The sequence below is a fragment of the Rhipicephalus sanguineus genome, chromosome 9 (genome assembly GCF_013339695.2).
Source record: "Rhipicephalus sanguineus isolate Rsan-2018 chromosome 9, BIME_Rsan_1.4, whole genome shotgun sequence".
Taxonomy (NCBI): Eukaryota; Metazoa; Arthropoda; class Arachnida; order Ixodida; family Ixodidae; genus Rhipicephalus; species Rhipicephalus sanguineus.
This window is the reverse complement of record NC_051184.2, coordinates 6,937,555-6,958,351: the sequence shown is the minus strand read 5'-3', so window position 1 is coordinate 6,958,351 and position 20,797 is coordinate 6,937,555. Positions and strand designations below refer to the sequence as shown.

Sequence of the window (20,797 nt, the reverse complement as noted above, 5' to 3'; positions counted from 1 at the left end):
TTCAAATACCACGCAAGATCTGTTTCAACACGAGCGTAAGTTAGGTAAGCTAGAAAATACGTAACAAAACACGAGCATCGAGGCCATTTTGAATTTCCCGCGCACTTGAAGTTCAGTGACGTCACTTACTTCGATACGCTTACTAGCCGCACGTAAGCTCGATGGAGTACGGTTTCCCCTGGATTGCCGCGTGCAACTAAACGCTCGACCAGGGGATGTCTGAAAGGTATTTTCGTCCGTAAGAAGTTTCCCTAACAGAGCGAAAATGAGTGACGTCGCAGTCGGGCGCGAAATTTGAAGGCGGGAAACGTTGCCTCTCGTGTACCCTTCCCGAAAAGGAAAAAAAAAAAATGCAGCGGTGTGTATACAAATACTGCGTTATTCATCGAATACGGTATAGTGTCTTCATTTGGTGTCCCTTTTAAACGGCTGCTTTGCAATCGTATGCATTCACGATCTGTTGGGTGCGGCTAATCGTGCGCGTCATGATCGCACGCGTATCGAGTACTCGCGCGGCGCCGGCGTGCGTGCTTGTTTGAAACGTTTAGCTGGCGTGCACGCCGTTTCTTTCTTTCCTTTTCTTTAATTCTTTCTTTCTATTTCGTTTCTTCGATCTTCGCGTCTAATTCTGATCGCTTTCCGATCTCTCCGTGCCCCTCGCATCGGCACCGCGAAGCTCGCGGTCGTGAGGAGCCGAGTGCACGCTTTTGGCGCACACGTTTCGTATCCGTACAAGCCCGTTCCGTGAAGTTCCCCGATCCGCAGCCACCACACACGAGACCTCAAAGGCGTGGGTCAGGCACGCTCGATGCCTATAAACCTCTCTCCCCCCTCCCCTTTCCATGTACTCCACTCCCATGGCAGCTTCATTTGTTGTCTTCTAGTTTCGATCGCGCTTGCTTGTTCTGCGAGCTTGAGCGGAGGCGTAATCCACACACCTGCGCGGCGTCGGGCTTGTTTGCTCTTCGACTTCCTGCTGCTGCCGCCTCCTTGCGTTCGGTTCGAGCTTATAGGCGTCCACCATTGAGAACGACGATCGCAGCTGTGGTTGCCTGTCCACTCGAGGTGGCAGTTGTCTTGATGGACTAGCTCGCATCAGACGGTGTTCCTAGAAACGACGTACGCGTCAGAGTGGCTGCGCATATAGAATTACTCGTTAAGCAGTGCCCGCCTAGAGGATTACTGCAGCCACTGACGGGTGCTGCACACACTTGGCGTTCACTTGTAATCGACATATAATGTGACCTCGCTGCAAAAGATTACGCAATGTGCTTGCTCCTGGGAGTCGCTTTATAGCCCATGATGCCGCTAACACATTATCACGTCAAGAAAAGCTGGAATATTATTAATTATTGATGAATAGTTAAATTGCTCGTCATGACTCGCTAGTCATTGGTTTGCTGAACTGTACGACTGAAAACCCTCTGCTGCGCCCTTTAATGATTTTTAATGGGAATTTTGAGCCCTTAGCAAAAAATTATTCAAGCCTCATAGGAGTAACAAATAGTCCTGTGTATCTAGTGCCATCTAATGCAATTTGCAAAGTAGTAAGTGGACATGCATTACATATCCAATGGTGAAAAAATCCGTAAACAGGAGGTGAGGCTCGAGCACCCACCCCCTGTTTAGATGTTTTCATCGCAAGCTTCCATCTTCCACTTCCTGCCTTTTTATTTTTTTTTTTGATATCCAATGGTGTAGCATGTAAGAATTGGTTCACAAAACATGCCAAGAAATTTTGGGTATATTTTAGATGAGCATGTCAACATGCCAGAATGATATTTATAGGGTTAACATTTGTGGGTATCTCGCATTGAAAAATGTCTAGCTGGAGCACTGCTGTTATTGGCATAATCCAGAGCGTGGTAGCTCGAGGATGCCCAGTAATTCATGTGCAAACACCTTTACAAACGGCTATTGTGGGCCCTTCAGATCTGCCCATATAGTGATTTTGGGGCCGCATAGCGACTTGTTCCTGCTGTAAAATCTGTCAAGCTTTGACAGCAGCACTGTTCACTTAATTATTGTTCAACTTTATTGTTCAGCTAAGCTTTATAGTGTTCATTGCGTTAAGATTCATTCTCTGAAAACAAATGGCGCTGCAGTGAGTTCTGGAATGTAACTTCGCATGTGCCCAAAGATCTTCGCGTGGTTTTTATCGGTGTTTGCTGACAGTTGCTTCCTTTTGTCTTCCCAGGGTGCGCCCATTGATTCCCCGGGAGGTCATAGACCTGTGCCACGCTTGCACCAGTGTCACCCCCGGCGAACCACAGATCTGGGTGGGCAAGGAGAAGGCGTTTACGTTCGACCATGTCTTCGATTGCCCTTCGGAGCAGGAGACAATTTACAACAATTGTGTCCGCCAGCTCATTGATGGGTGAGATGTCTGCCAGTGCATCTTTACAGCAGTGTAGGGGGCCCTCTGTAAAGGCTTCGCACATTGTAATGAATAGCCTTGCCTTAGATTCTGTTGCTCGAGAGCAGTCAACATGTTATGGCCCGTATTCATAATGTAGAACTGTTTTTCATGCAGCGTGAACTTTCTGCACTATGACTGTGGTTTGCGTACCATACTGTCTTGTGTGTTAACCGTCAGGTTCGAGCTTTGCTGGTACATTGTCAAACGGCCAAATTAACTTATATGGCTGATCAATGACCGCGCCTATGTTATGTTAAAATTGCGATACTACAGACCATTTTGAAATAAGTTCTTTCTCAATTTTTCTAAATAGAACCTCTGTATAACAATGTTGCATCTGACATGAAAATAACTTTTATATGCAACAATTATAAACGTGTACGTTGCACTGTAATAGTGATACGTTTAATTTCAGTGTACGATAATTCATTACATGTGTTTGTTGTATTAAGTTTTTATGGTAGCGATATCGAGATGACAGAATTGCTAAGCCATCTGTACAAGTTTTCATGCCTATGCAAATTAACTGTAAAAACTTGTACTGCTATTGTAGTTAAAAAAATTTCCTGTTAATGACCAGAGATAGTGGTGCACCCATGCTTGTGTAAAAACTTCTGTAATTTCAATGAGATCACCGAGATCACAATCCCAGGCTGCTTAGATTTCATACGGCTTATTGATACTCTACCGCAATCATCTACAATAGCTTTTAGTCTATACGCATATATATTTGATTTTCATCGAATCCAGATTTTATGAACATATATTCTGACATCCATCTCGCTCTTTAATCACTTGTAACGTATGTTAATAAATTCTCAAATTATCCCTCGTATGGAGTGAGTTCTGTTCAGTTTTATTGTATTCTTTCCTCCAGCTTAAGACAATGTATGTCTGCACAGAATAGAGTTAAAGGCTCTGCAAATGTACCCTCTTGCACAAATCTAGTACAGGAATATTCCAATCCTATAACTACCCCCTAGATTTCAATAAAATTTGGCTTCTAATAAGACTTGACAGATTGTGTGCACTGGCACACAGCTGTGCCAATTGCGGCGATATCTGAATGTTCGTGTAATAGCTAAGCAGTGCAACTCCTGGCATTGGTTTACATCAAATTAAATTCTGCAGGGCATTTTCAAGGAAGATGTAGTTTGTTAGTTAGAACTTTATTCAACTCTAACAGCATTAAATACCCAAAGTAAATGTAAATGCTTGCCGGTAATGACCCTTAATAGCAGTATGGGTTCAGCTGTCTTTTTCAGGTCCCGGATGGAAAAAACCTTGACAGTATTACCAGATGTGAAATAAGCGCTAAAGGTCTCTAATGATTCGCAAACAAGTGCCTAGCTTCGTTTTCATGAAGGATGTGCTAGAGCTAGTGCTTTTTTTCTTTTTTTCATCCCTTCTTCACGGGTATCTATTTTTTCCCTTGTCATTTTACAGGTGCTTCGAAGGCTACAATGCCACTGTACTTGCCTATGGTCAGGTAACCACTTCAGTTTTCTTTTCCTTGGTGTTCTTTATTTGGAATTTATTGTAATAAACTAAGACATCATTGGCGTCAGGCAATGCTTATGTTAAAATGGTGTTATATACTTATTCTCCCAACTCGTGTCCTTTTATCAGTTCTTGTATGCAAGTTCTTAAGCAGTCAAGAAGCTGCAGGCTTGTTGCACTGAGGCTGTACAGATCAAGAAAACTACAAGCTTTTCTTTTGTCACTGTAATTGCCTGCATTTTAGCGATTGTAACTTTAATCTGTTACTTTCTTTCCTGTACTGTGTATACTAGTTTGGTTTCATGCAGTGAATGAACATGCTTCAAAGTTTAGAAGCTAATTCGTACACCATCAAAACATGAAAAAAGTCTGGTGCTCTCATCAGTCTGGGCTAGTAACTTCAGACATATATTGCCGAATCAGCTTCGATATGTAAACATCTTTCACGAGTATAATAACATGCATCATTGCTTTCCCACGTAACGTGCAGCCTTCCTATGTCTTCTTATGCAGACTGGGTCTGGGAAAACGTACACAATGGGCACAGGCTACGACCTGCACGTTAATCCTCACGAGCAGGGAATTATACCACGAGCCGTCCAGCACCTCTTTGATGGCATCGCTGCCCGCCAGCAAGAGGCACGAGACCAAGGCAAACCACCCCCAGACTTCAAGATTAATGTACAGTTTATGGAGGTGAGCATCATTATTCACAACGTGCATTCCATTGCATCCAAGCGGCCCGTGGTAATTAGTGCCCGTTTGAACGGCGACAAACTCGCCAGCTAATGCAGCCCCGTGACACTTCACTGTTGAGATCGTAGTCGTGAAATTGACAGTGGCCACATTTTGATTGGTGCAGAATGCAAGAATACTCATGCACTCAAATGTAGCTGTGCATTAAAAAACCCGAAATCAAAACTATGATCCTTACTTTCCTCACTATGGTGTGCTTCATAATCTGGTCATACTTGTAGATCAAATGCCAGGATTTCGTTTTTCATTGTCATCTGTTTGTCATCACAGTTCAAAGCTGTCATTTCAAGGGGGACACTGTACTTTAAAACATTTTTTAAATTCTTAATCTATTCGGATGAAACATGCAGAGTTTATGTATCCAGTAGACACTCATTAAACGGAACCTGAAGGGACCGAGAAAATATGCGCCGTTTAACAGGAGTTCGATTTATTGAGAGGTGAAGAGGATTGCAGTATTCGGGTATGAAACCAACCATATTTGAGGCAGTTGTTAGATTTAAGCAGCAATTCCGCAGATTTCCGTTCGCTGTATTTGTGTGCCGATTTCAAATATGAAATTATATTTTTTAGTACTAGGTAGTACTAGGTTTTAAAATGTCAAACATTGTATATGCCTTTTTGGGAGCAAGATTTTTCCTAGACTGAAAGAGTACAAAGTAAAACAGCATGTCACAATAATCCGGAAAGAAAACTGTACATGAGTCGGTGTCAAGCTGGGATTCTGCTCGCAAATTAAAAAGAAAATTTTAAAAAAATTTAAAGACCCATGCTCACCCTTAATACATGTCTTTGTCCTTGCAGCTATACAACGAGGAGATCTTCGACCTCTTGAGCCCTGGCAAAGACACGCATGAGCCAGTAAGTGATGCACTAGTGTAGTACCAACAGATTCAGTTGTCCTACATTAAAGATTGTTTCACTTCCTCATTACTGTTGCATCAGGGGAGGAAATCTGTGAAGATTCACGAAGACTCCAAGGGAGAGATCTACACTGTTGGTGTGACTACCAAGGCTGTACAGAATGCGGAACAGGTGAGCAGTTCTTCTCATTCTCCACTTTCAATTACTATTTAATGTTTGCTGCACTTGTCATGCACATTCAGTTTCGAAACTTGGAATTGGAATGTGTTCTTCAAACTGTTGCATCCATGGCCCCTTGCTTGTTCTTGTCGTCCTGCACTTGGACACGCAAGATTCGGTATGGCAAATCTATATTAAGTGAATCTTTCTTTTTTTCTACACTTCTTGAATGTAGCACAATCGTGTACATTTTCACCATTTGGTGAAGTTGAATTTAGGTATATATACAAACTGAACTTAGTCATCTCTACACCACCTGTCTTATGCAAGTTGCAAAACAGAGCTGGGCGGTGAAATAAATGCACTTCTTTGGTTCCAACTTAGTCAACCTTAAAGGGGGCCCTGCTGCACTTTTTGACCATATCAGACAAATGTCGGAGCCAAATATTTTGTGCATGCAGAGGTGGGTCTGTAGTTTGTTCAACATAATATCTGTCCAGTTTAGTAGTACTTCTAAATCCTGCATTGTATCTTGCACTTATTCCAATTGCCATTTTGTATTAGTGCTGGCATATAGTTGCATGTTTTGGTGGCCTGGTAGGACTGTGTGCCCAGTCTTTCTTTGCAATGCCTAGTCGCAGACACTGGTGTTTGGCTTCACAGTTTAACTAATGCCATGGCGTAACGGCGCCTTTGGGGCTATTGTGTGGGCTGTATTGCTTACTGTTATTCGACTGCAACATTTCATTCCCTACTACTTTACTCATACAAGACTGTGAAATTCTGGAGAAGAATCTTGTGATGAATTAGTACTAGTCGTATTTAATAAAATTCTTCAAAGGTATTGTAGGAAAGAAAAACTGCTTAAAAGGGCAGTGTATCCATGTGAATGCTTTACGTGCAGGTCATGAAGTGCCTTGAATCGGGGGCTCTCTCGCGGACGACGGCCAGCACCCAGATGAATGTGCAGTCGTCCCGATCGCATGCCATCTTTACCCTGCACATCAAGCAGCAAAGGGTGGTCCAACTAAATGTAAGTGCATCTTGGTAAAGGGGCTGCCTGCCAGTGTTCGTAATGGGGGCTCTCGCAGCTCATTTCTCACCAAAAGACAGTGTTGGTTCAGTAGTGAATGTGAGAAAAAACAAGTATCTCATCATAGTATTTGTGTGTGTACTTAAAACGTGAACAATATATAATAATGGTTCCGACCTACCTGCCCATGGTGGTTTAGTAGTTATGGTGCTTGGCTGCTGACCCAAAGGTCGCAGGATCGAATCCTGGCCACCGCTGCTGCATTTCGATGGAGGTGAAATGCTAGAGGCCCCTGTACTCGGATTTACGGGTACGGGCACGTTAAAGAATCCCACGTGTTCGAAATTTTCGGAGCCTTCCACTGCAGTGTCCCTCGCAATCGTACCATGGTTTTGGGACATGAAACCTCAACAATTACTGTTAATGGCTCAAACCTGAACAGTGTAGATAATTATTGGTGTTAAAAGTTCTATTTCTTCATTTTTGTCTCTTTTCATTACTGCCATTTTACTGTTAATACCATTTTGGAAAAAGATCCTTTTGTTGTATTTGCCATCTGTGTTAGTTTATAATGGCATTTTTTATGTATTTTGTGGAACCAATTGTTTTAACAGGTTGCGCTTGCTAGGTTTTATTCTAGTCTGATTATGCATTTCTTCATCCGCAGTTGGGAGATGGCGATGCAGAGGACCAGGAGGAGGACAACTCCCTTTCCAAGGTCAACGGGGAAGGTTCTTCGATGAGCGAATTCGAAACACTGACAGCGAAGTTCCATTTCGTCGATTTGGCTGGCTCAGAACGGCTAAAACGTACCGGTGCCACTGGGGACAGGGCTAAGGAAGGAATCTCCATAAACTGTGGCCTTGTAAGTTTTGCTGCTCTCTTCTTTGTGTTGTCGCATGTGTTCATGTTTAGCCACGCGGCTATGTCATTGTGGAGGCTTGACTGTGGGCCCACTCTCTACAAGCACTTGTTCTTTAGTGTACTCAAAGAATGCACTTAAAAGTGTACTCGAAAAGTGTAAAAGTGTAAAAGTGTACTCGAAGAACCTGAACTGTTTTTTTTTCGTCTTGGCTATCTGTACAAATATAACCAAACACAAGCTGTACTTGTCTGGGCCACAGCTTCTTATGCTTTGATCGCTTGAGATGAGCAGCTTTCAACTCCAGATGCTTTCTGCTTTGTAGTTTGAGCACTTGAACGTAGTCTTTAATTTGTTCGATTTACTTCATTATCACCTGCTTGGATAATTATGCTCTAACCTACTTTGTGTGCTGCGGGAAAGCTTCCCTTCAGAGATTAGATGACTTTGAATATTTCTGGTGATCACGGAGGATAAACCTAGCATATTTCTATTGCAGCAAGTTATTGCACATTAACCCGAATTCATTAAAAAAAAAATTGGGGGACGCTTAAGCTTCGCCTTTAAGAGTTGAACGCGATAGAGATATCCTGCCCCTAGTGCGCACTTCGAACACTACGAGTGTTCAACAGAATGCGCGCAATAAGGTGTGTGCCTTATGTAATGGGTAGCATGCTTTAAAACAGGAGCAATTATGTGCGAGAAACTTTTTCGAAGTTGCGATGCACCCACTACGTGGTCTTAAGGTAATACGCACAGTAATATGTGTGCCTTTTGTAATGGGTGGCTGTCTTTAAACCACCAAGTCGTTATGATATTGACGTGGTGTGACACCCGATGGCAATGTACGCTTGTACCACGCAATATTACTGCGATATTACATCTTGTATTGTGACACCTGTATACAGGACGCGTATTTTTGGGAAGCATGACAATTATTTTCAATGCAGCTCCAAGCAGAGCCGTGGCTGTGTGGTAGAACACCTGCTTGCCACGCAGACGTCCTGGGTTCGATTCTCACTCGGACCCAACATTTTTATTATTTATTTTATTTGCAGCTTTTTCGATTTTTCGGTCACGGACAAGATGGTGATTTTTCGCTCACAACCAACGGCGCCGACGCCGACGGCGGAATTTCTGCGATACGAGCTCTTTAACGCTGTCGCGTTAAAAAAGAGGGGGGTAAACCTTGTGCACATTTTTATGAAAGATCTGTGTATTGGGGCCAGACTCCAATTGCAGCATTTTTGGACATATGAAAAGCCCGGTCTCTGATAGCGGGGCCGGCCCATTTATAGAGCAGCCTCTGTGCAAAATTTTGCTTACAACAACATTACATATTTCTGAAACTGAAAGAGCACTATTACTGCTTACTGGCAGACAGTCGGAACTCCAAGTACTCTTTGGCATGACCTCAAGATTAGCTACCATTTACAGTTGCCTGCAGCATGCTGAAAAATCTTGGCGTATATGCTTCAAATCTTATCAGGTGTAATGTCATCTCTTCAGGTGCTATCCAAAAGCTGAGAACTGCCACTCTATAAATTTTGCTTAAGCAGTGTGCGCAACTATTTTGTAATGAATTTGGGCAATCATGTCAATTTGAAAAGGGCCTATTCCTTCCTTCATTGTGGTCTCTCCCCCACCCCAGCTTGCTCTTGGAAATGTCATCTCCGCCTTGGGTGATGTGTCAAGGAAAGTGCTGCACGTCCCCTACCGAGACTCCAAGTTGACGAGGCTACTACAGGACTCTCTAGGCGGGAACAGGTTTGTTCAGTTTGTGCCCCTTGTCCCACTCTCAAGACACTGCATGCCTTGCCCAGTTCTGGCATAAACCACAGGAGGTGCACGAGTTCACTGTTGCACTAATTGTGCTTGTTCAATCCACCAGTACCAACAAGTGGATTGAACAAGTTTTCCATGTCATGTGTACCAGCATTTTTTGTAATACTGCTAGTACACTGAAACAAGAAAGCTGTGTGGCAGAGAACGCACACGATGAACTTTACGCTTTTTCAAGGGATTGTTCAGTAATAGACATTGCTCGTCTATATTCAAGCAATATGGCTGTTTCACAACTTTACGGTTAAGCCCTTAGCACGTGTTTGTACAAGCTGTTGCCTTACGCTGTTACTCACCTTCAGTTTCTTTGTTGTGGTATTGTCACTGGTTGAGCCATGTCAAATTTACCTTGTGTGACGCTTGTGGCGCGATTTAATTTCAGCCGTACCCTAATGATTGCCTGCGTCTCTCCTTGTGACCGTGACTTCATGGAGACACTGAACACCCTGAAATATGCCAATCGGGCAAAGAACATCAAGAACAGGATCACGGTGAACCAAGACAAGTCGAGCCAGACGATCGCAGCCCTCAGACTGGAGATCCAGGAGCTGAAATTGGAGCTGATGGAGTACAAGCAGGTGAGAGCGGCAAACCGCAGTAGGTCTGGAAAGACGTTAAGCCACCTGCAGGCCTTCCTCATTTTCTCCCTTTAATTATTCTTGGTTTATGTAATTAGTATATAGGTGAAATCTCAATCTGACAGAATCTTAACGAACTAGATAAACATATCCAATCACCAAGATTATTCGTTGAATGAAATGAGCATGGTCCACACACACACTGAAAAAGAAAACTGACAGTGTGCTTTAGTTCAACATTTACAAAATCTATTGACTGTTAAGTGGGCATACTGTGGAAAAAAGCATAAATTATCACCTTGATAACTTTCCGCCACTTTTGAGGATGATTTCATCCATGGCAATGGCAGTCTCTAGACTGTTGGCATCTGGTTTGTTCTAAACTAGCAGAAGTAGTAGTGAAACACAGTCCTGTCATTCTGTTTGAGATGCAAGAAGTTTAGGTTACAATAATGTTTTGAATTTCCCACATTTGTGTGGTAATTCTACTCAAGTGAGTTATTTATTGAGAATTTGTTGTAATGAGAGGTTTTAATTTTTTTTTCAAATTGGTTAAAACTTCTAATCCTCAGTCTCTGTTTATCCTTGGGATCATTTTGTTACACACTAGATACATATGAATCTCTATCCAGCATTTTGGTGACTGCGTCTCGGTTTAGCTACTGTTAAAGAGCCGTACAAAGAGATAATCAACATAATTGTGTCTGTAGTTATCAAAAGCTTATCATATTTATGTACGAGGTTGTTTTTGTTCTTTCGTACCATCCAGCCGGTGATGACATCCAGATTGGTGTTAAAGATCACAATAGAATTCATACACTGATGATACATTCATCAATCTATAAATGCTATTGTTATTGTGATCTTTATGCTAATCTGGATGTTTTCCATCTACGCTAATCCATGCACTTGTTTTCCATACGCTAATCTGGATGGTGTAATCGGTGTTTTTTGCAGTTCACACCACAGCCATAAATCACTTGTTGTTACAGTGTACCTATCCAAAAACAAAGTACCTCGCCCGATTTGGTGTCCTTCGCTGCCTTCATTTGCAGGGCAAACGCTTGGTCGGAGAAGACGGCACGGAGCAGGTGAATGACATGTTTTACGAGAACACCATGCTCCAGACGGAGAACAGCAACTTCCGCACCCGGATCAAGGCCCTCCAAGAAACTGTAGAGCGCCTCACCGTCAAAAACACTGAGCTCCTGGCTGAGCAAGCAACTGGGGCGTGGGTTGGCCGTGGTGACTCGGACACCGGTGAAGAGGTCAAGAACCTCATCCAGGGATATCTGAAGGAGGTTGAAGAGTTCAGGTATGCTGTTGTCTTGCAGGATGCCTTGATATTCGGAAAAAATTCATCAGTTTTTGCAACAACCTGCTACCAGAGCAAATGTAGGTGACAAGTGAGGCCAAAAGTATGCGGACTGTTGTAGCTTACATTCAGCTACAAGGCTTTCAACCTGGCTAATATTAGTTGTATGCTTGGTGAATTCGTCATTAAGTCCTCACTTCTCAAACTTTGATGTAGCCTGAATCTGCCTATGCATGCCAACTAATGTATCCATATGCTCCTCTGTTGCTTCCATCGAAACCTTTGTCCAAATTAGCAATTATTACTTTCGCGTTTTGCTGTTTGTTACGCGTACATAACCGATGTTATTGTCATCATGTATTGTTTTGTGTAAACACATACACGTGTGTGTGTGTGTGTGTGTGTGTGTGTGTGTGTGTGTGTGTGTGTGTGTGTGTGTGTGTGTGTGTGTGTGTGTGTGTGGTCTACACGTGAGCCAGTAATAATCACTCATTGGCCCTTGTGTTCTATTGACTTCTGCCTGATGTATATAGGGGGTGAGAACCTAGTCAAGCAGATATTATACAGGCATAGTAATCGTTATGGCATAACATTGTAAGGGCATAGTATAGTAATTGTTACTGTTATTCCTTTTATTTTAGAGGTTATGAGTTATAACATGCAGAACAAATGAAATCTAACGTTTCAGTGTCTTGAAAGGTGGTAACGATTCTGATTGTAGTTAATGGATGACAGCGTATAAATGCACTTTGATATTGCTTCTGTGCACAGGTCCAAGCTCATGGAGTCTGAGGAGGTGTGCGCCCAGCTGCGAAAGCAGCTTCAGAGGTACCAGGCCCGCACCAGCATGGGTCCCAACTCGACAGTGGCAGTGAGCGGCATCTATGACATCAGCTGCAGCGTTGAGGAGACCAGCGTAGAAGATGTACTTGCCGAGGCAAAGCGTGACGTTGAGAACCTCAAGCGCAAGACGAAGCACTTGTCGACAAAAGCGAACAAGTATGTGTCTTAACCTTTTCTAAAATTCTGCAATAAAATGCAACTTGAAATGTGCGACAGTGCTTTTCACAGATAATTTACCCCTGTTTACTGAATACCTAAATGATGCTTGATTGTTTACTGAAGTTTGTGCGCATCAAGGTAACTACAAAGTTCCCTCCTCTACATTTTCTCTTTTCTGCCAAAGACTATGCCATCGCCTAAACTATGGCACACAAAAGTATGCATTAAATTTTATTCCACTTGACATCAATTTTGCTTGGTGTTCTTGCTTGAACAAATGCATTGCCTTATATATCCAAAGCGCCAATTTTGCTTTCCTCCGAAACGTGTCTTGTCGATTGTTATTGCTTGAAACGCCATGAAGCTAAAGTTAGATCTGCACTTTTGCACCGTTTTCGTCAGCGCATTTGTTTCAAATGCACTGGCTGGGTTTCTGTACTCAGAATCTGTATGGGGATGTTTGCAGCATACTTGCATGCCTGAATAAGCAAACTGTCCCAGGTGAAATTAAAGGCGTGGAATGTTCAGTTCATGGCAGCATAACAACATAGCACACTCGTAGCATATTTTGGGCCATGCAGTTTACACTAGTGAATCTCGTATGTGCATTTCAATTTTTAATTTGTGATAGTATTTCTTTTGAAAACATTCCTTTGCCTTGCCAGCTTCTAGAGAACTTGTCTGGCATATTTTTTTTTTGTGCATTTGTTTATCTAGAGAGGAGGAGGACAGTGAAAAGAAGTCCGACGCTGACGAGGACACCGCTGAGAATAGTGGTAACGAGAGCTCGGACTCCGAAGCGGAGGAACTGGAGGAAGACGGTAAGACTGGAACACCACTGGTGTGCCATGGTGTTAGAGAGGTTCTTGGAACAAGGTGTTCCCTGTGTGTGCATATAGTATGCCCGGCAGGCAAAAGCTAATATTTAGAGAGTGCAAGGCAGGGGCGACATTAACTGCAACTGTTGCCTTTCTGAAGTTGTGGCATATCTTGCCATGCAGACTGCTAGCCATAAAGTTCATACTTTCTGCTGTACAAATAACACACCTTGCAACCGCGTGCTTGCACGTGTGTGTTAGCTTAAAACTCTAAATGTCAACAAAAGTCCATGTAAGAGCTCCAGCCAAGTTTACATTATGTGCACATTCTTCATGTAACACTAGTGCTGGATTCATGGTTGCTGTTTCTGACTGAATATCTGGGATAGGGGGTGCCACACTTTGCATATTTAAAGTTGAGGTTAATTTTTTTTCATTGTGTACTGAACACTTCAAGGTGAACAACAAATCTGGATCTAACACGCTCGGACGCACTCCCGAGATGGTGAGAAGTTGGAATTTAGATTTTGTTTTGCAAGCTTGCGACAAAGGTGTGAAAGCTTACTTCACAATCATCTTCGATTCCTTATGACAGGATATTTAAGGAGACATTACTATGGTTCAGTATAATGAACAATTCTATATCTCTAGGGTCAACTGCATGTTCAAACTATGTAAAAAATGGACATGAATGTGTCTTCTCATTCTATGTACCAACTAGGTCGGTTCACTGTTGTTTTTGGCAAACTTTTCAAATGCTCTTATTTTGATTATCTTGCTTTGTGCAGAAACGATTGGCAAGGACCTGGCGAATCTCACCACTGAGATCTCGTTCAAGCAGAAGCTCATCGACCAACTGGAGCAGAGTCAGCGCAGGCTACAGACGATGCGCATGCACTACGAGGACAAGCTGATGCAGCTGCAGCAGAAGATACGGGAGACCGAGATGGAGAGGGATCGCATCCTCTCCAACATGAGTGAGTTGGCCATCAAATGACACTTCAGTGGAGGCTGCCAGAAACCTTTTTTTTCCAGCCCTTTCAATGGATAAGCTCGGCATGTTCATACATTTTGCAATGACTACTGTGAGCTAGCCGAGGTCACTGTAGCAAAATTTTAATGTCAATACCATGGACATTCTAGTGTATCCTTTGAGCAATTAAGAAATTACGGCATGAGAGCTTGCATCCCGACGTAGTTGTATAGTTAATTTCAGAGCACAGCTCATGGCTGCCAGTTCATGCGTGCCTTGTCCCTCACCGTAACAGAGTGAACAAGCACAGTGGAACTCTTTGCAAGTTGCGTTCACCAATCTGAGCTTGACACGGCATGGTATTGTGGTTTCTTCCAATATCGCCAGATGGCTGTGCCCTCCGCGCATCTCGGCGGAGTCGGTGCAGGTGTTGAACCTTTCGGTGAACGGACATAACACTGGTGCTAACGTGCAGTTGCACATCATGGATGAAACAATATTTAATGATTACATGACAATAATTCGCACTACCATAAGCCTTCTTTAATTACCATCAACGACTTAAGAAAGGTCATTTTTTGAAGCAGGAGCATGTCTTTGCCTCAATAGTTCCAGAAATGCAAAATTTGAGCACAGCCCTATGTGTTTTCATTCGGGAATATCGTAAGAGTCTGTCATTTTTCCCTCTATTGACACAAATAACACTAATGTTCTGGTACAACATGCACTACAGTTTTTGAAAGCCACATAGTTTGATCTTTCATGCTGTGAATTGACGAAAACTGTTCCAGACATATTCTCATCTTTCTCTGCTGCTTCATCCTAATGCTATAGATTCGAATTTGCCTGCAGTCCTGTTTTCAGCTGATTTGTGGCTTTGCATCGTGTTTATGCCGCAGGTTCTGCTGGCGCATCAAAGGACACCGACGAGAAAGTGCGCAAGATCAAGACAGACTTCGAGCGCAAGCTGAACCATCTTCAAGGTGAGCTCAAGAAGATGCAGTCAGCCAAACGTGAGCATGCCAAGCTGATGAAGAACCAGGGCGAGTACGAGCGACAGGTCCGTAAGCTCAAGCAGGAAGTGGCTGACATGAAGAAAAACAAGGTCAGTGCCAGTTGTTTAGTGTTCAGTTCACTTTGTGCCACACATGTATAATTTAATGGACTCTAAAGTGAAACAATGCATCAGTTTAGACTGATAACTTATTTTTGGAAAACTGTATTGTAAATTAATTTTAGCATCATATGTTCATTATTACAAATGTACAAGCTTCATTTATGAATGTTTATGAAGCTGGAATCGAGACACCGAAATGTGAGGTCAGATTTGCCTTTTTTTTTTTTCTTTTGGTCTCATTGGCTCAACAAAATGCCCTGATGTTAATTCTTTGTCAATGAGTAGGAATTGCATTGTGTTCTTTGGGAGCCAGAAGATTTTGTAGGCTCTGGTAGACATCAAAATCCATGCTGTTGCATAGTGGTGCAGGTATTTCAAAAATGGTGCTGCCACCTGCATTTTCTTTTTATTGATTTCCTGGCCTACCAAGCATCTTCTCATGGCAAGAGTGAAGCTTTTGGTATATGTAGCAACAACAATTAATAATACTGCTACACAGCAGTAGCAGTTAAACTCTTGACAGAAGACACTTCGTTCATTGTTAATCATGCAATGACTACTAACAAACTGGTGTAAGCTGTTCGTTTTGGGCAGTGCTGCATTTACAGTTGCATATGCATGCATCTGTATATAGCCCTTCCCTTCCCGTGCCAGTCTTTCCAGTAACAATATGAATGATACACATGAATGTACAACTATCCGCTTGAATAGGATTTTTCTTTTCTCATCCCATCTTGGATCGCTATGACGTTGCACGTACTGAAGCTGTTTACCTCTGTCGTCAGGTGGCCTTGGTGACCAAGATGAAAGAGGAGAGCCGGCGGCACCAGGAGACCGAGAAGCGGCGCAACCGGCAGATAGCGCAGATGCTCAAGGAGAGCCGTCAGCAGGAGAACCGCATCCGCTCCCTTGAGGCCCAGAATCGCACCAAGGAGACGGTCCTGAAGCGGCGCCACGAGGAGATGGCTGCCCTGCGCCGACAGGCACGACCCATGTCGCAGCGTGTTGCCGGGCGCGTTCCCCAACAGAATACAGGTGGGGTAACCACATGCACACTTGGCACCTAACTGTCCAAGCTTGTGCAGCTTGAAGGGGCCTCTCAATTGAACATGGCCAGAAAAGCTGCCGATAGGTAGTCGAGGCTCCTGTGAACATGCAAGCGAATTATTGTTGCACTACACTCAGCAGGAAGGCCAGTTATGTTTCAAAAACGGCTACAAATCGCTCTTTTTCTCGGCAAGTTATGTCGTTGTCGGGCCTGACTACATCAACAGAGGGAAGGATACAGCCATTGGCTGATTCGATAATCGCGAGAGCATGCTCAAGGTCGTGACACATGCCATTGAAGTGCAGCATGTTGTCAGGACCTTGAGTGCGCTGCCTGAGCTTGTTACCCCTTTGTGATCACTGCCATGCATTCATCAGGACGAAAGAAGTGCTTAGTGATGAATTCCTGTAATTTCACTTGTATGTTGCATATCTAGAAAACTTTTGTGGCAATCAATTCATCAGGCAGTAAACTCCGATAGCAACATGGTAATACCTCGTTAACTCAAAATAGTGAAAATGAGAAAATTTTAAGAGAAATCTTTTAGAATAGTGTTAGTTTTGTAAACAGCGGAGTTCAACCCTACAAAGCCTAAGCATTTGCTATGAACCTATGTGGCCTACTAGAAACTGCATTCATATTATCATTTAGTAATGTCATTTTCTTTGCTCAAACACAATTTCCGTTCATTACAGCTGCGCGAAAAGGTCTCTTCTCTCCAAAAGCTGCTAAGCAAAGGTGGCAGACACTTGAGAAGAACGTAAGTATCTTGCACGTAGCATTAGGGAGCAGGGTGCAATTTCAACCACTTTTTTGTATCCAGATTGACAAGCTGGTCTTGACAAAGCAAAGTGTCTACACCTTGGAGAAGGACATGGAGCGATCACTCTTGGTGAGCTTTACATTAACAGTGTATCCTCTTCCCCTCCCCCTCCCTTTTTTTTTAGTGATTTTGAAATCCTGTTGCTTATATTTTGAACATATAGTAAGTGCACATGAATCGTCGGACACAGTAAAGTTATTAAGTTCCAGAGCTCTCAATTTCTTTCTGGCGATGTGCTTTCAGAAGCTTGGTAGAGTAGTCAATGTAACAATACAGATGTGGACTTTAAAAAAAAGGCAATGGTATATACAAAATTTCATGGGCTGTAAATACTGTCTACGGTATGTACAGGGGTGGTCAAAAGTTCCCAGGCCGCAACGCCCGGCCGAGGAACGGCAGCTCGCTGCTATCGCGGCGCTGTTATCGTAATCACGCCTTGGCGCACGCTGGCGTCGAGCGTGTGCGTGGAAGGGGGCGGGGATGATTGTATCCCTTTCCCTTTCTTGCTCTCCTTGATAAGAAAGCGAGGTATAAATTTGGTTCGTCATGTTTCCTCACTGTTCGCTCTTCGAATACTGTGCAGCGTGTAGTGGGGCGACAGTGTTCCGGAAACTGACGCATCATGCTTGCGGCCACATTTCCTATAGACACCGTCTAGCAAACCCATTACCATGGTTTTCGGCTTTCTGTAGTACAATATCGTGCGCTAAGCTTTCCATTGGCAATGCAGGAGCTCTCTCAGACGTCCGCGCAGGCCAATTCGCTGCATACGAACATGGTCGGAGCCCGAAATGCATTCAGAAGATCTTGTGTTGGGGCTAGTTGGAACATCTTAGCCGAATAAGCAGTGCTGCACAGAAGTATACAATTCGAAGATCGAACAGTGAACGAATAGGACGCACCATGTTTATTCCTCGATTTCGTATGAACGAGAACAAGGGAGAGGGCTGCACACCCTCTACCACGCGCACGCTCGACGCCAGCGTGCGCCAACGCGCGATTGCGATAACAGCGCCCCGATAGCAGCGAGCTGCTGCTCCTTGGCCGGGCGTTGCGGCCTGGGAACTTTTGACCACCCTTGTACATTCAACTACGTTGTAATACTGTTCTTAAAAATATGTATTGCACTATATACAATCTTAACAGTTGCAAAAGTACACGCATAGCTGGCACATTGTTTTTGAAGCACCTTAATTTGCAATTCCTTGTTGCGACTTGCATTTTCACTGACGGTTGTTTTAGATTAAGCACATCTGTCTTATATTTTCAGGAAAGGGAGAAACTGACGCGCTACCTGGAAAGAATGGTGCGGAAGCGAGAAAGAGCGCTTCAAGCTGGGAAGGTATGCTGTACTCCTTGAATTTAAAGTTTGACTGGAGAATGTTTCAAGAATTGAATTAAATTTTGGTTGCACTTGGGTCCAAGTGCAAGCAAAGGCAGCTTGGGAGTTAATGCTCTAACTCGAATTTTGTGTATTAGTTTGCCCAAACACCTGCTATGGTAGCCTAACTGCAATTTTTTTCCACTGCCGAGCTCAAAGTCCTGACGGGAATGTTTTGGTAAGGGCAAAAACATTTTTGTATCCAAGTTCAGGTGCATGCTAAAAGACCCTCGGATGGTCTGAATCAATCCCAAGTCTCTCTGTGGTGTACCCCACAAACTTGCAATGCAAGAGCTGCCTTAAACAAAAGGGGAATGTTTTACGAAAACGTGACTGTTGGGACTTTGATCTCAGCAGCGGGCAACAATTGCAGCTAGGCTACCATGCCATTTGTGCGAGAACTAATTCCCAAAATTTGAGTAAACGCAATTAGCTCCCACGTTGCTTTTGGTGGTAGTACCTGGATCCAAAAGCACGTTTCATTGTCATACAGCGAGGGCCTTGTGTAAACATCATGTGCCATGTGATGCCCTCTGGCAAAACGTGTTGTGCACTTGCTGCCTTGGCTGTAAGCGTAGCTGGCTAGCGCTCCCAGGGATAACACATAACACAAATACCCAATGAAGTGGACGGGGAAGCGCTTTCTGTCGTAGCTCAATTGATAGAGCATCAAATGTGTAAATCGAAAGTTGTGGATTTCTGATCCCACAAGCGTAAAGGGTGATTTTTCATCCACTTTAATTCAATTTATATCATAATTACTACACTATAGTTAAAGGCAACAGTTAATGTCCCCTATGCTTTCCCTGGCTTAATTGTCTGTGTGATTCATTTGGTTGTGTCCAACAAAGAACTGCCTTGGTTTTTGTGCACGTGAAACTGTAGCTGGTTGTGCCCTCAGGTTCTCAGAGCTTTGGTTTTCATGATCTCTGTGTATGTTGGGTAACTGCTCTAGGCACATGAGCATGGCACTGCAACTTTGTCTTGCATTAATAGGGTTTTGACAAGTGTGATGTGCCACACGTTGAGGTATTTCTGCTTCCTTTGAAAAGAGATTGCTTGCTGAATTTTTTCACTGTGTACAGGACATCCGGGACTTGGACGACCAGATTGAGGGCATGAGGGCGAATCTGGATTATCTGAACGAGAACATCCGGGAGTGCCAGGCTAACATCCTCCAAGTTGAGGAGACCAAAGACGACACAGACTGCCTGGAACTGGACGCTATTCTCGAAGGCATGGTGGACACACAGGGTCGCTACCTGCTCGACAAGCTGCTGCACATGGCGATAAACCAGGTAGACGGCAGTTTACTCAGCACACTCGTATAAGTGTTGTGCAAACTGCTTGTCGCTGTTCAGTTGTAGCACATAGCCCTGGAGGCTTGGAAATGACACAGACCAAATTCCTAGATAATGTGTTCCATACATATGGCTATGTTGAGGCACGGGATAATCTTGTGGTGACCGTCCGATTGCTTCTAAGCTGGAGCTGTTGGGACAAGTTGACTGCTTTAGCTGTTGAAAAAGACATTGCGGGTTCACCTCCTAGCCACCATGGCTGTATTTGACGGGTGCAGAATGTAAAAATATGTCAGTGTACCATGCTCTGTTTGCAATACAGTTCAAGATTAACCCACTGTGAAGTTTGGGACGTAAAGCCATGCACTCCCCCCCCCCCGCTTCCCTTAATTTTAAGATGCTATATAGGCTATTCTCATCGATGCTGCCATCGTAGACATTACTGCAAACATTTTCCCGCTTCAAGTTAGCAATGTCAAGAAATGCCAAATGCATACGTACAGCAGTCTTCAACTATGTCAGTCTACGAGGTCTGTGAGAAAAGTATCAGACCTTATTTTTTATTTTGCGAGCACCTGATGGATTTAAAACAAGCGTGCTTGCATCAGCCGACCTTGAACTTTCGTGCGCATGCGTGAATTTTTTCCCGCCTGCCAATAGCGTCAGTCGCTGGGACGCAGAGTTTGAGTGAGGTCATGCGCAGTGCTCTCGTCAGTTTTTCATTGCAAGGAAAATGATGGAGCGACTGGAGCAGCGCTACTGCATCAAATTTTGCCAGAAACTGGGCGACAGCCAAGTGGAAACCATTGGGAAGATCAAGACGGCTTTCGGTGACGACGCTATGTGCCTTAAGGAGTGGTACAATCGGTTTAAAGACGGCCACACATCGGTGGAGAGCGAGCCACGCTCCGGTCGGCCATCAACATGCCGAAATGACCAGGTCATTGCCGAAGTGAACGCTGTGGTGATGCGGGACTGTCATGTGACTATCCGGGAAATTGCGGAA

General features: G+C 43.7%; 1 protein-coding gene across 3 annotated transcripts in view; it reads left to right on the top strand.

The window, feature by feature from the left end:
- Positions 1–20,797, top strand: part of LOC119404528 (kinesin-like protein KIF21A) — an 85,097-nt gene that overhangs the window by 44,068 nt on the left and 20,232 nt on the right. For all 3 annotated transcript variants that reach the window (XM_037671065.2, XM_037671066.2, XM_037671064.2), the window contains exons 2-20: positions 2,198–2,377; positions 3,866–3,908; positions 4,433–4,615; positions 5,480–5,536; positions 5,621–5,710; positions 6,603–6,731; positions 7,399–7,596; positions 9,245–9,360; positions 9,818–10,013; positions 11,069–11,328; positions 12,100–12,327; positions 13,048–13,151; positions 13,937–14,125; positions 15,021–15,226; positions 16,024–16,273; positions 16,982–17,046; positions 17,110–17,178; positions 18,380–18,451; positions 19,576–19,788. In XM_037671065.2, the coding sequence (XP_037526993.1) occupies positions 2,198–2,377; positions 3,866–3,908; positions 4,433–4,615; positions 5,480–5,536; positions 5,621–5,710; positions 6,603–6,731; positions 7,399–7,596; positions 9,245–9,360; positions 9,818–10,013; positions 11,069–11,328; positions 12,100–12,327; positions 13,048–13,151; positions 13,937–14,125; positions 15,021–15,226; positions 16,024–16,273; positions 16,982–17,046; positions 17,110–17,178; positions 18,380–18,451; positions 19,576–19,788 (2,848 nt within the window). The remainder of the gene's footprint in view (positions 1–2,197; positions 2,378–3,865; positions 3,909–4,432; positions 4,616–5,479; positions 5,537–5,620; positions 5,711–6,602; positions 6,732–7,398; positions 7,597–9,244; positions 9,361–9,817; positions 10,014–11,068; positions 11,329–12,099; positions 12,328–13,047; positions 13,152–13,936; positions 14,126–15,020; positions 15,227–16,023; positions 16,274–16,981; positions 17,047–17,109; positions 17,179–18,379; positions 18,452–19,575; positions 19,789–20,797) is intronic.